The 14756-nt window shown below is 47.6% G+C and overlaps 1 protein-coding gene across 7 annotated transcripts in view; it reads left to right on the forward strand.

Annotated features, from left to right (window-relative positions):
* The window catches only part of tjp1a (tight junction protein 1a), an 83897-nt gene that overhangs the window by 29990 nt on the left and 39151 nt on the right, over positions 1-14756 (forward strand). For 4 of the 7 annotated variants that reach the window (XM_038991613.1, XM_038991639.1, XM_038991644.1 and 1 more), the window contains exons 2-8: positions 6344-6400; positions 8762-8886; positions 9066-9168; positions 9354-9678; positions 9997-10103; positions 10982-11150; positions 11419-11560. In XM_038991613.1, coding sequence (XP_038847541.1) covers positions 6344-6400; positions 8762-8886; positions 9066-9168; positions 9354-9678; positions 9997-10103; positions 10982-11150; positions 11419-11560 — 1028 coding nt within the window. The remainder of the gene's footprint in view (positions 1-6343; positions 6401-8761; positions 8887-9065; positions 9169-9353; positions 9679-9996; positions 10104-10981; positions 11151-11418; positions 11561-14756) is intronic. The other 3 variants (XM_038991621.1, XM_038991651.1, XM_038991661.1) reach the window with 1 other exon arrangement.

Raw genomic sequence — 14756 nt, forward strand, 5'->3', positions numbered from 1 at the left:
TGTACATACCCACACCCTGGCAAAACTACCGTACTGACATACCCACACCCTGGCAAAACTACCGTACTGACATACCCACACCCTGGCAAAACTACCGTACTGTATATACCCACACCCTGGCAAAACTATCTTACTGTACATACCCACACTCTGGCAAAACTACCGTACTGTACATACCCACACCCTGGCAAAACTATCTTACTGTATATACCCACACTCTGGCAAAACTACCGTACTGTACATACCCACACCCTGGCAAAACTACCGTACTGTACATACCCACACCCTGGCAAAACTACCGTACTGTACATACCCACACCCTGGCAAAACTACCGTACTGTACATACCCACACCCTGGCAAAACTACCGTACTGTACATACCCACACCCTGGCAAAACTACCGTACTGACATACCCACACCCTGGCAAAACTACCTTACTGTACATACCCACACCCTGACAACACTAGCCTTTCTCCTACCCACACCCTGACAACACTAGCCCTTCTCCTACCTACACCCTGAAAACATTACACCTTGTACCCACACCCTGAAATCACTAGCCCTTCTCCTACCCACACCCTGACAACACTAGCCCTTCTCCTACCTACACCCTGACAACACTAGCCCTTCTCCTACCTACACCCTGAAAACACTAGCCCTTCTCCTACCCACACCCTGAAAACACTAGCCCTTCTCCTACCCACACCCTGAAAACATTACACCTTGTACCCACACCCTGAAATCACTAGCCCTTCTCCTACCCACACCCTGACAACACTAGCCCTTCTCCTACCCACACCCTGAAATCACTAGCCCTTCTCCTACCCACACCCTGACAACACTAGCCCTTCTCCTACCCACACGCTGCCAACACTAGCCCTTCTCCTACCCACACGCTGCCAACACTAGCCCTTCTCCTACCCACACGCTGCCAACACTAGCCCTTGTACCCACACCCTGACAACACTAGCCCTTCTCCTACCCACACGCTGACAACACTAGCCCTTCTCCTACCCACACCCTGAAATCACTAGCCCTTCTCCTACCCACACCCTGAAATCACTAGCCTTTCTCCTACCCACACCCTGACAACACTAGCCCTTCTCCTACCCACACCCTGACAACACTAGCCCTTGTACCCACACCCTGACAACACTAGCCCTTGTACCCACACCCTGAAAACACTAGCCCTTCTCCCACCTACACCCCGAAAACACTAGCCCTTCTCTACCTACACCCTGAAAACACTAGCCCTTCTCCTACCCACACCCTGAAAACACTAGCGCTTCTCCTACCCACACCCTGAAAAAACTAGCCCTTGTACCCACACCCTGACAACACTAGCCCTTGTCCTACCCACACGCTGACAACACTAGCCCTCCTCCTACCCACACCCTGAAATCACTAGCCCTTCTCCTACCCACACCCTGAAAACACTAGCCCTTCTCCTACCCACACCCTGAAAACACTAGCCCTTCTCCTACCCACACCCTGACAACACTAGCCCTTCTCCTACCCACACCCTGACAACACTAGCCCTTCTCCTACCCACACCCTGACAACACTAGCCCTTGTACCCACACCCCGAAAACACTAGCCCTTCTCCTACCCACACCCTGAAAACACTAGCCCTTGTACCCACACCCTGAAAACACTAGCCCTTCTCCTACCCACACCCTGAAAACATTAGCCCTTCTCCTACCCACACCCTGAAAACACTAGCCCTTCTCCTACCCACACCCTGAAAACATTACACCTTGTACCCACACCCTGAAATCACTAGCCCTTCTCCTACCCACACCCTGACAACACTAGCCTTTCTCCTACCCACACCCTGACAACACTAGCCCTTCTCCTACCTACACCCTGACAACACTAGCCCTTCTCCTACCTACACCCTGAAAACACTAGCCCTTCTCCTACCCACACCCTGAAAACACTAGCCCTTCTCCTACCCACACCCTGAAAACATTACACCTTGTACCCACACCCTGAAATCACTAGCCCTTCTCCTACCCACACCCTGACAACACTAGCCCTTCTCCTACCCACACCCTGAAATCACTAGCCCTTCTCCTACCTACACCCTGACAACACTAGCCCTTCTCCTACCCACACGCTGCCAACACCAGCCCTTCTCCTACCCACACGCTGCCAACACTAGCCCTTCTCCTACCCACACGCTGCCAACACTAGCCCTTGTACCCACACCCTGACAACACTAGCCCTTCTCCTACCCACACGCTGACAACACTAGCCCTCCTCCTACCCACACCCTGAAATCACTAGCCCTTCTCCTACCCACACCCTGAAATCACTAGCCTTTCTCCTACCCACACCCTGACAACACTAGCCCTTCTCCTACCCACACCCTGACAACACTAGCCCTTGTACCCACACCCTGACAACACTAGCCCTTGTACCCACACCCTGAAAACACTAGCCCTTCTCCCACCTACACCCCGAAAACACTAGCCCTTCTCTACCTACACCCTGAAAACACTAGCCCTTCTCCTACCCACACCCTGAAAACACTAGCGCTTCTCCTACCCACACCCTGAAAACACTAGCGCTTCTCCTACCCACACCCTGAAAAAACTAGCCCTTGTACCCACACCCTGAAAAAACTAGCCCTTGTGCCCACACCCTGACAACACTAGCCCTCCTCCTACCCACACCCTGACAACACTAGCCCTCCTCCTACCCACACCCTGAAATCACTAGCCCTCCTCCTACCCACACCCTGAAATCACTAGCCCTTCTCCTACCCACACCCTGAAAACACTAGCCCTTCTCCTACCCACACCCTGAAAACACTAGCCCTTCTCCTACCCACACCCTGACAACACTAGCCCTTCTCCTACCCACACCCTGACAACACTAGCCCTTCTCCTACCCACACCCTGACAACACTAGCCCTTGTACCCACACCCCGAAAACACTAGCCCTTCTCCTACCCACACCCTGAAAACACTAGCCCTTCTCCTACCCACACCCTGAAAACACTAGCCCTTGTACCCACACCCTGAAAACACTAGCCCTTCTCCTACCCACACCCTGAAAACATTAGCCCTTCTCCTACCCACACCCTGAAAACACTAGCCCTTCTCCTACCCACACCCTGAAAACATTACACCTTGTACCCACACCCTGAAATCACTAGCCCTTCTCCTACCCACACCCTGACAACACTAGCCTTTCTCCTACCCACACCCTGACAACACTAGCCCTTCTCCTACCTACACCCTGACAACACTAGCCCTTCTCCTACCTACACCCTGAAAACACTAGCCCTTCTCCTACCCACACCCTGAAAACACTAGCCCTTCTCCTACCCACACCCTGAAAACATTACACCTTGTACCCACACCCTGAAATCACTAGCCCTTCTCCTACCCACACCCTGAAATCACTAGCCCTTCTCCTACCTACACCCTGACAACACTAGCCCTTCTCCTACCCACACGCTGCCAACACTAGCCCTTCTCCTACCCACACGCTGCCAACACTAGCCCTTCTCCTACCCACACGCTGCCAACACTAGCCCTTGTACCCACACCCTGACAACACTAGCCCTTCTCCTACCCACACGCTGACAACACTAGCCCTCCTCCTACCCACACCCTGAAATCACTAGCCCTTCTCCTACCCACACCCTGAAATCACTAGCCTTTCTCCTACCCACACCCTGACAACACTAGCCCTTCTCCTACCCACACCCTGACAACACTAGCCCTTGTACCCACACCCTGACAACACTAGCCCTTGTACCCACACCCTGAAAACACTAGCCCTTCTCCCACCTACACCCCGAAAACACTAGCCCTTCTCTACCTACACCCTGAAAACACTAGCCCTTCTCCTACCCACACCCTGAAAACACTAGCGCTTCTCCTACCCACACCCTGAAAAAACTAGCCCTTGTACCCACACCCTGACAACACTAGCCCTTGTCCTACCCACACGCTGACAACACTAGCCCTCCTCCTACCCACACCCTGAAATCACTAGCCCTTCTCCTACCCACACCCTGAAAACACTAGCCCTTCTCCTACCCACACCCTGACAACACTAGCCCTTCTCCTACCCACACCCTGACAACACTAGCCCTTCTCCTACCCACACCCTGACAACACTAGCCCTTGTACCCACACCCCGAAAACACTAGCCCTTGTACCCACACCCTGAAAACACTAGCCCTTCTCCTACCCACACCCTGAAAACATTAGCCCTTCTCCTACCCACACCCTGAAAACATTAGCCCTTCTCCTACCCACACCCTGAAAACATTAGCCCTTCTCCTACCCACACCCTGACAACACTAGCCCTTCTCCTACCCACACCCTGACAACACTAGCCCTTGTACTCACACCCTGACAACACTAGCCCTTCTCCTACCCACACCCTGAAAACACTAGCCCTTGTACTCACACCCTGACAACACTAGCCCTTGTACTCACACCCTGACAACACTAGCCCTTCTCCTACCCACACCCTGAAAACACTAGCCCTTCTCCTACCCACACCCTGACAACACTAGCCCTTGTACTCACACCCTGACAACACTAGCCCTTGTACTCACACCCTGACAACACTAGCCCTTGTACTCACACCCTGACAACACTAGCCCTTGTACTCACACCCTGACAACACTAGCCCTTCTCCTACCCACACCCTGACAACACTAGCCCTTGTACTCACACCCTGACAACACTAGCCCTTGTACTCACACCCTGACAACACTAGCCCTTGTACTCACACCCTGACAACACTAGCCCTTGTACTCACACCCTGACAACACTAGCCCTTCTCCTACCCACACCCTGACAACACTAGCCCTTCTCCTACCCACACCCTGACAACACTCAAACTGAGTCAAACAGGATTTATGAGGAAAAATAAATGTTGCTGGTCATGTTAATCCTGTAACTTCTTAGTCATATAATATTAATAAAATATTCCCAGTCTGGCCATTCCAGACATGTTAGTATGAAAGAAGGCTATGCTGTGTCACTTATTGTGAACTCCATGGCTGTCTCCACCCTGCTTCTCAGCTCTCCCAAACCAACATCTCCATTTCTGGGCCCGGCACCAAATACCTGGGACTCATATTTGTGCTGTCTTCACCAGGTCCACTCAGCATTAGCCAGACTAAACATGGAACTGTCTAGAGCAGACCCTAATAGTCCTGATGATGATTACTGTGATGATGAAGAGGAGGTTGGTCATAATGTTGTTAGGTGTTTGCTTGTTTTTCTTTTTCTTCTCCAGCGCAGCTCCTCTGCATTAGAGCAGCTGTATCATTACAGCTAAATGCCTGGATACCAGAAGGGCTTGTTGTGCATCAGTCAGACTTCTGAAAGTGGATTTGTGGGTGCAGAGCGGTGATTTAAAGCTGCAGGCCAAAGCGCAGTCACGGGTGGAGCAGTACTGTGGGGAGGACAGGACAGAGGACAGTGTTAGACCCAGAGAGGGAGGGAGCTGCCTGTTTGTGTGATGAATCCACCACCACTGTCTGTCTGGTCAATGGTGTTTCTTTTGTAGTGTTACTGTTAGCTTAATCCACACTGGCAGGCAGCACTGAGGTCCAGGTAGACCTTGCTCACCTAGGATGAACCTCAAAACAAACTGAAGATTGTCCATCTTTTTATAGCAAACAAACGTTCACTTGCATTGTGAACCAGATTGAATCTGTGCGGGCTGTCTACTCTGTGCAACACACGTCTATAATGTTTGCAGATTACACTTCACATTGGTACTCACAAAAGTGCAAGCAATTCCAGGGTCTGTCTCACCCCCAGTGATGCAGTAACACGGACATGTGGGAACCAACGGTGGCGAAGCTGCTGTTGTGTGTGCGTGTGTGTGTGCATGTCTGTGTGTTAAGTAACACTGCAGTGGTGACATCCCAGTGGTCTGTGGTGCAGTCAGTCAGTGTTTGGGGTATAATGGTCCTCAGGCTCTCTCCTCTCTCTGTCAGTCCGCTGGGTACCCAGTAAAGAGCATTGCCCTCCAGGCAGCCTCCGTCTCCTCTCAGCATGAAACCCAGACCATCACAAGTGCTCTGCAAACGGAGAGAGCACATGATAGGCTTTTAAAACCGTGACTGAGTATCCAGCCACCCAGAGACACTCCGAGGTCTACCAAAAGTTCAATCTCTCTGTCAGCCTTTAGAAGAAAATCCTTTCCTTTTGAGTATCGTTTTTCTACCCTGGCGCTGCATACATTACCTCCTGTGGACTTTTACCCTGGTTCGGAATGCTCATTATCATAGTGTTAACCACGTCCCCTCATTACCCTAATGATGATAGTGACATTTCTCTCCTTCTCTCCCTGTCTTAGAGCGCAGCGATGGAGGAAACTGTAATATGGGAACAGCACACAGTGACCCTTCACAGAGTAAGTGTTTTACCTTTCTCCGTTTCTCTCTCTCCATTCCTATGTAGCCCTCTCCATCCCTACATCATCATCCCTCTCTCTGTGCCGGGAAGGCCAGCTGCAGGATCAGGAAGTGTGCTGATGGAACACACAATGGGCCCAGCATACAGATGTCAGGAAGCTGCGGTGAGGAAGAGAGAGCTATGTAGCGTCCTCTTCCTGTGTGTTTCTCTTCTCTTCCTGTTGGCAGCCAGCCCCATGACACTCCAGGATCACAGGGAATACTGTATGTTGTGTAGACTGCACATGAACTGGTCTATGTGAGTACCTACGGCTGGGAATTGCCAGTGACCTCACGATATGATATTATCGCGATACTTTGGTACAGATACAATATGTATTGCAATTCTCACGATTCTATATGTATTGCGAGTCGATACTGTGATTTGTATTGCAATTCAATGTTCTGAACATATTGCTTACCATATGTCGGCTGCAGAGGGTTGAGAAAGCCATGAGAAAACATGTGATCAATCATGGAAATAAAAGTGTGCAAAAATAACTAAACCAAATAAAATACTATTGCGATAACTGTCAAAAAGATACGATATGTGGTCAAAAATAATATCCGGATATGTTACCGTAGCATTCTTTTTCCTGCCCATCACTATTAGTACCCTATATAATTATTTGTCTTTTTTTTATTATTTTTTTTTATTAGAATTAAAGTTCACTGACCATTGTACTATGTTGCCAATTGCCAATACTTTTTTTTGTCTGAGTCTCAACTTACTGTTGAGAGTTAGAATAGTAAAATACACAAGGTGCAATTTCTACATGTGGTTGTGCATCAGCAGTTTTTCTCTTGTCATGTCACTGTGATGATCGTCCCATGTCCCCCATCACTTGAATTAAAGAAATTATAAATAACCACACACTGACGATGATTTACGGTTGATGAGAAGCATGTTTATATATTCAAGTATGTTTATGATCTGAAGGACGTTTAGATTGTAATTCATGTCTTTTGAATATTAATTGATCAGTGTGTGAAATGCCTTGTTTTCATTGGTCAAATGCACTATGGGTAGGGGTATAAGAACCCTGTATTGTCATTGTTTAAGAGACAGGACAGGGAACAGGTTGGCATGCTGCCGGTTACAGGCATATTTGAAGCCTTGATTTTGTTAGTCACTCCCACTCAGATATCAACATGGCATAAGTCATGGCAAAATGTGTACAATTGCATGAAACTTGCTTCAAAACAGACACGTTTTCTCTATGCCCCATGGCAAATGTGTAGAATTACACAAAATTAACTTTTAAAAATGTTTTACCCGCAAGGTGAGGTGGGCCCCCCGAACCAAATCTCGCTTAGGGCCCCCTTGGGGGCCTTTTTCAGGAGCTTTGGTCCCAGGAAAACACCTCATTTGGTCCCAGGCTGAAATAGTTTAACAACCCCTTCACTAGAGCATTGGAAAGCAGAACAACTACTGTAACAGGAGTAGAATCACGACAGTGGTGAAGGCATAACTCTGGCACCACCCGCTCCCTTTACAACACCATATTATTATCCCACTTACACTGGTATAGGCCTACCACTTAAATTAGTTTACCCCATGATTGCACTGTAGTAAAGCATGTTATAACAGTTTTGGTGTTTACACCTTTCAATGACATACACTCACAGGACTAGACTAGTGAAACCTCAGGTGACGTGTAGACATTGTTGACTGGGATTATCTCATTGGCTGTCTGGAGGAGTGCAATGTTTAATAACATAACAACAACCATAGGAGTTGGCTACACGGAACTAACAGATCTGGGACCAGGCTAGAGGCATGCTGTCAATGTGTGGTTGTGCCAGCGAGCGGATCACCACCACGGTTACTATAAGTGTCTCTCCTCTCAAACTCCAGTCCTGAGTGGCGTCCTGGCCTGGCCATCTGTCAGGAGATCAGGAGTCAGGACAGAGTCAGGCTGGCTGTGATAATTTTGAGGCTACAGTCAGAGGTCACAGACTAGAGAGGAGAGAGACCTGAGAGCAGATCAGATCACTGTGCCAGACACCTCTCGCTCTCTCTCAGGAGACAACCATGGACATAACACACACTAATCCTATTGCTGTATCTAGGCTACATGAAGGGATGGTTTATAGCTTTTGACTGTGCTTAAATAAAATGACTAGAGTTTAGAGTAGTTGTGTATTTTTTAAATCTGCTATACTAACTGAACTGAGGAAGTATGTATCCTTCTACTGTGTACAGTATTATGTTCATCAAGTGCATTCAGGCAAAACTCCCAGATGGATGAAATGAAGAAAACATGCACTGTTGTCCCAGACGTCATGTCTCCAACTTCTGTTGTGTGTGATGTGTGTAGGCCCCAGGGTTTGGGTTCGGCATAGCCATCTCAGGGGGCCGGGACAACCCTCACTTCCAGAGTGGTGAGACTTCCATTGTCATCTCCGACGTCCTGAAGGGAGGCCCAGCAGAAGGACTCTTATCGTAAGTGCAGAAAACAATTTCAACTGAGATTTTCTGTGAGCCTGATTTTTAGTTCAGGACTAGGCTTAATCTGTGTCTGGGTAACCAGCCCTATATGTTACCGCTATGGTCCTGATTTGGGAGTGGTCAATGTAGATCCTGACCGTGATTGAGCGTCCTTGTTTCTCTTCTCCTTCCAGGGAAAATGACCGTGTGGTAATGGTCAACGCGGTGTCCATGGACAACGTAGAGCATGCGTACGCAGTGCAGCAGCTTCGGAAGAGTGGAAAGAACGCAAAAATAGTGAGTTGTTGTATTCCTCAGGGGAATGGACAGCAGGCTAACCTTAACGTTATGGTCCTCAGCAAGTACATTCCTCTTCTATGAATGCCACCCCAGGGATTTAGACACGTTTCTCACTTCATTGAGTTGATAAGAGGTCATTTGAGGTGGTTGAGAATGATGATATGTCTCTTTCTCCCCCCCAGACGATCCGAAGAAAACGGAAGGTTCAGATCCCGGTGTCTCGCCCGGGGGACAGGGAGACTATGTCCGAGCACGAGGAAGAGGACACGGATGAAGACGATGGTTGCGAGCAGCACAGCGGGCCCACCAGCGCCTACGGAGCGGCGAGCGGCGGCACAGCCAGCAGGCGGACGAACGACCGCGAGCGTGAACGCAGCAACAGCAGCCGGCGGGAACACAGTGCCTCGCGAGAGAGGAGCATCTCGCCCCGCTCCGGCCGATCCCAAGGGTCCTCTACACCGTCCCGCCCCGCCAAAGTCACCCTTGTCAAGTCCCGCAAGAATGAAGGTGGGCACCGCAATGTCCAGCTTAGGTTTTCAGCATGAATGATTTCTTTCTGGGCTGGCCAAACCCTCCCCTAACCCGTACGACGCTGGGCCAATTGTGCGCCGCCCCATCTCCCTGTCGCGGTCGGCTGCTACAGAGCCTGGACTCGAACCCAGAATCTCTAGTGGCACAGCTAACACTGCAATGCAGTACCTTAAGCCACTGCGCCACTCGGGAGGCCCGATTTTCTTTCCTTTGCATTGTCAGTTTGACCCTACAGTTTTAGGTGTGGTATTGCACAGTACTTTGCTAATATTGTTTTGTTGTTGTTGTTTAAAGTAGAGTATGGTCTGCGTTTGGCCAGCCACATCTTTGTGAAGGACATCTCCCCAGAGAGCCTGGCAGCACGGGACGGAAACATCCAGGAGGGAGACGTGGTGCTGAAGGTGAGAACCAGAGACATGATGGGGCTGGTCGTTATAGACGACGACCTGGAGTGGGAATGTCACCGGTTCAAATCCTGGGACGGGCACACAAAGAAACGGACACTGAGCTGAGATGCAGAGCAGAAATATACTAAGCATACCACTTCACATGAGGCAATATTTTGGGCATGCATTCACTAGTAAGCTAGTGTAAATATTGGAAGGTTGCCAGGGCCTCACAAAGAGTTAGAGAGGGGAGGGATGTACAATGTCATACCTTTACACTGACTTCATCAACACAACACACCGTTTCACTATGACTTCTAGCCACGCTGTTTATATGTTCCCTCAGAGAGATGCCTGTAATGGGATGTCAAAGTTCATTAGTATGCTACTCAGTCCTCAAGCAGGGCCAGGCGTTCCATGCATTCCATCACTCTCTTTTGTTCCTGACTAGTCAGTCGCTGATGGGAAAGATTTACCTCATCACAAGAAGGTACACCCTGGACTCTTTTAGTCCACTTCACTATGTTCAAAAGAGAGTCCTTGTATAGAACTCGAGTCTTCCAAGTGTAGTAACTATGAAAGCGTGTACAAGAAAGAGGGATAACATGTGGTTGTGGGACTTTAGCCTTCCCATATAAACATTTTAAACAAGGGAGTGGTGATTTCATTTTTATGCAATATTATATGATATGGTCAGTCTCACTGCAAGTGACCATACGTAAAGCACTGTGCATGTGGAACATTTGCTAAAACATATCATACATTTTTAAACGTCATTGTAGGTCTTGTACTGTATGGCTTTGGTGTATGTGTGCTGTTGCACGAGTCCAAAGTTAAACTGTACAATGATGAGAATGAATCCTTCCTTAAACAGCCTCTTTTTTTTCTCCCAGATTAACGGGACAGTGACCGAGAACCTGTCGTTAATAGATGCTAAGAAGCTGATCGAGAGGTCAAAAGGCAAGTTAAAGATGGTGGTGCAGAGAGACGACAGAGCCACGTTGCTCAACATCCCCGATATGGACGACAGCATTCCTTCCTGCAACAACTCCGACCGAGACGGTGAGATGGAGCTCTGTGCGTTCTCTATAGGACGTTAACCTCAATCAATCTCGTGTTTTAACGACCTCATATTGATTAACACCGTTTTGTTTAGCTCACAATATGGCATGATATTATGAGGGTGCAATATCCCAGAGGTATCTGAAAAGGAAAACTTACTACTTAACCCTTTTTCTATTGATTTCTCTTCTTTTTTTTCCTTTGCTTTTTTCCTTAGTTTACTAGTCATGGTTCAATCGCCATATTAAACACCACTTTGTTCTAACAGACATTTCAGAACTTCATTCATTGACATCAGACCATTCCACTCGATCCCATGATCGAGCACGGGGCAGCCGATCCCGCTCCCCTACCCGGTCTGAGCCCTCGGACCCCTCCCGACACTCACCACGGCAGATTAGCAATGGCAGGTATGGAAAACACACATACAGTATATATGACACAATCATCATGGGACACACAGCTGTCATACATATCACACAGACACCCACAGCGCTGCAACTCAAGCCTCATCGTGCGTCATGTTAAAGCCCGTAAGTGGTAAGTTAGTGTTAATCGCCAGCATTTCTAGAGGGCTGTGTATCAATAGATAATGAAGACACAGGATGAATAGAACAGAAAGATGTACCTCTTTAACTTTTTAGGTATAGGGGGCAGCATTTTCACTTTGGATGAATAGCGTGCCCAAATTGAACTGCCTCCTACTCTGTCCCAGATGCTAAAATATGCATATTATTGCATATATAACTTTTTGAATTATGTCTGTGAGTATAACATAACTCATATGGCAGGCAAACTTCCAAACAGGAAGTGGAAATTCTGAGGCTGGTCGATATTCAACTCATCGGCTGTTCAAATCCCAGTAAGATATGGATCTGTTTGCACTTCCTACGCCTTCCACTAGATGTCAACAGTCTGTAGAACGTTGAAGCTTATACTGTGATGTGGGGCCGGATGGGGGGGGAATGAGTCAGTGGTCTGGCAGATTGCCAGTTCCTGGTCATGCGCATTCCACATGATATCGCCTTGCGTTCCATTACTTCTACAGACACGAAGGAATTCTCCGGTTGGAACGTTATTGGATATATATGATAACAACATCCTGAAGATTGATTCTCTACTTAGTTAGACCAGTTTATTCGACCTGTAATATAACCTTTTGAAGTTTTCGTCCGAGTTCGCCTGGACCTGCGCGAGCGTTTGGATATGTTTACTAAACGTGCTAGCAAAAGTAGCTACTTGGACATAAATACCGGACATTATCGAACAAAACAACAATTTATTGTGGAACTAGGATTCCTGGGAGTGCTTTCTGATGAAGATCATCAAAGGTAAGGGAATATTTATGATGTAATTTTGTATTTCCGTTGACTCCAACATGGCGGAGAAATTTTGTTATATCTGAGCACCGTCTCAGATTATTGCATGGTGTGCTTTTTCCGTAAAGTTTTTTTGAAATCTGACACAGCGGTTGCATTAAGAACAAGTGTATCTTTAATTCTCTGTAAAACATGTATCTTTCATCAAAGTTTATGAGTATTTCCCGTTATTTGATGTGGCTCTCTGCAATTTCTCTGGATATTTTGAAGGCATTTCTGAACATGGCGCCAATGTAAACTGAGATTTTTGGATATAAATATGCACATTATCGAACAAAACATACATGTATTGTGTAACATGATGTCCTATGAGTGTCATCTGATGAAGATCATCAAAGGTTAGTGATTAATTTTATCTATTTCTGCTTTTTGTGATTCCTATCTTTGGCTGGGAAAATGGCTGTGTTTTTTGGACTTGGCGGTGATCTAATATAATCATATGTTGTGTTTTCGCTGTAAAGCATTTTTGAAATCGGACACGATGGGTAGATTCACACATTAACAAGTCCAATACAGCAAATGAAAGACAAACATCTTGTTAAAGTTACATATTTCAAAAGAATATTTTTGAATTTCCCGCGCTGCCTTTTCAGCGGAATGTTGTGGGGGGGGGGGTTCCGCTAGCGGAACGTGTGTCCTAGAAAGGTTAAGCCCAGCAGTCCCATAATGACCTGCTGTAGGGGTCAGAGGTCACAGCGAGCCAGAGGAGAGGATATTGATGCTTTTCCACATCGATGTCCCGTCCCCTGCACCCCTCCCTATAGCTCCCCATATAGTCAGTCTCCCTATATACAGTGTCCATAATAACTCATCAGAACCTGAAGAAACCCCCCACCACCAGCCTGGAATGGGCCAGAGCATCAGTCAGTACAATGTTAACTATATATTTGATAAACTGTCTAAATATTAACATGTGCTTCATTTCTTCCATTTTCCCAGTCAATTGAATGTCTTGTTTTCTTTCCTCTGTTGCACATTTTCTCTTTCCATCTCTTCAGTTGGAGGCTAAAGTAAGTTTGCATGGAAAGCAGTGGAGAGATGCAGTAACCGGCTTTGACAGACATGTAGCAGTGGCGACTGGCTTGCCTGCATAGCTGCCTGCGTAGCTGCCTGCGTAGCTGCGTAGAAGTAGACCAGTAGATGAGGTGCCTTTACAGAGCGAGGCTTGACAGTTCCTCTCAGACTGACTATGTAGCGTGTTGACTCCAGAGGGGCTGGAGGGAGGGATAGAGCTGTGGAAGGACAGGCTGCTGCTGGTTTGTGATCACACGGCCTGCCGTATCACAGCAATTAACCAGGATGGGGATGGATTGCCCAGATGGAGCTCGTGTGTGTGTCTCTCTCTCTCTATCTCTGGCGGAAGGCTATGAGCCCTGGAGGAGAACTCTGTAGAAAAGAAAGCCCTGGATTCAAAACGAAACACAACAGAAGTCAAGTGTTCTGCTTCCAAACTTTACCATGTCCTCTCCTGGTGTGGCTATTTCTGCTGCAGAGCACATGTATGGAGGGTCAGATACCTGAAAATGCCCTACTCATTTCAGATTCTGCAAGCATTGGTTCTGTGTGTTCTTTTTGAATCACAGTGAACAGTCCTATTTTTTTGACAGAGATCTCACATAGATTTAGCATCCCCTAGCCCCCTGTTGTACCTTGTCTTTAGCTCCCTCCTCAGTGCTGCTGTAGTGTTTTGTAGACATCCTGATATGATGGCGTTAATGCAGATAAGCAGCTGTACCATTGATCTGAAATGGGAAAATTGTGTAATGGCTTTAAAGTCAATTCGTCATCAGAGGCTGGAATGAATGCCTGGCTAGATAGATGCTAGATATCTGGAGGGACCAATTGTTAGTGATTTACAGCTGCCTGTTTGTCACCAAGCCACTCCAGTAACCAACTGGCGTAAATCAGCCCCAATGTGACTGTCAACAACACTGTGGAATAACAATTCTTGTCTCAATGCAGGAACGCAGGGACATTCTTACACAGAATACTCCCACTGTAAGTGTCACAATGTCACACAAAAAAACCTGCCAGTTGTTGTTGAGACCATCCTAGAGTTTAGGTTAGTACTTAGATGTAGCTCAATAAACTTGTTTTCTTTCCAGAGTTAGCCTTTAGGTTTGGGGATATTGAATTGGTGTTACTAGTCTTTGTGTACGTACACAATGAGTAATATAATACATGTTGTATTCCTGAACCTTGTGCTTTGTATTGATGAGCCTTGAGC

This window comes from Salvelinus namaycush, chromosome 1, assembly GCF_016432855.1.
Source record: "Salvelinus namaycush isolate Seneca chromosome 1, SaNama_1.0, whole genome shotgun sequence".
Lineage (NCBI taxonomy): Eukaryota > Metazoa > Chordata > Actinopteri > Salmoniformes > Salmonidae > Salvelinus > Salvelinus namaycush.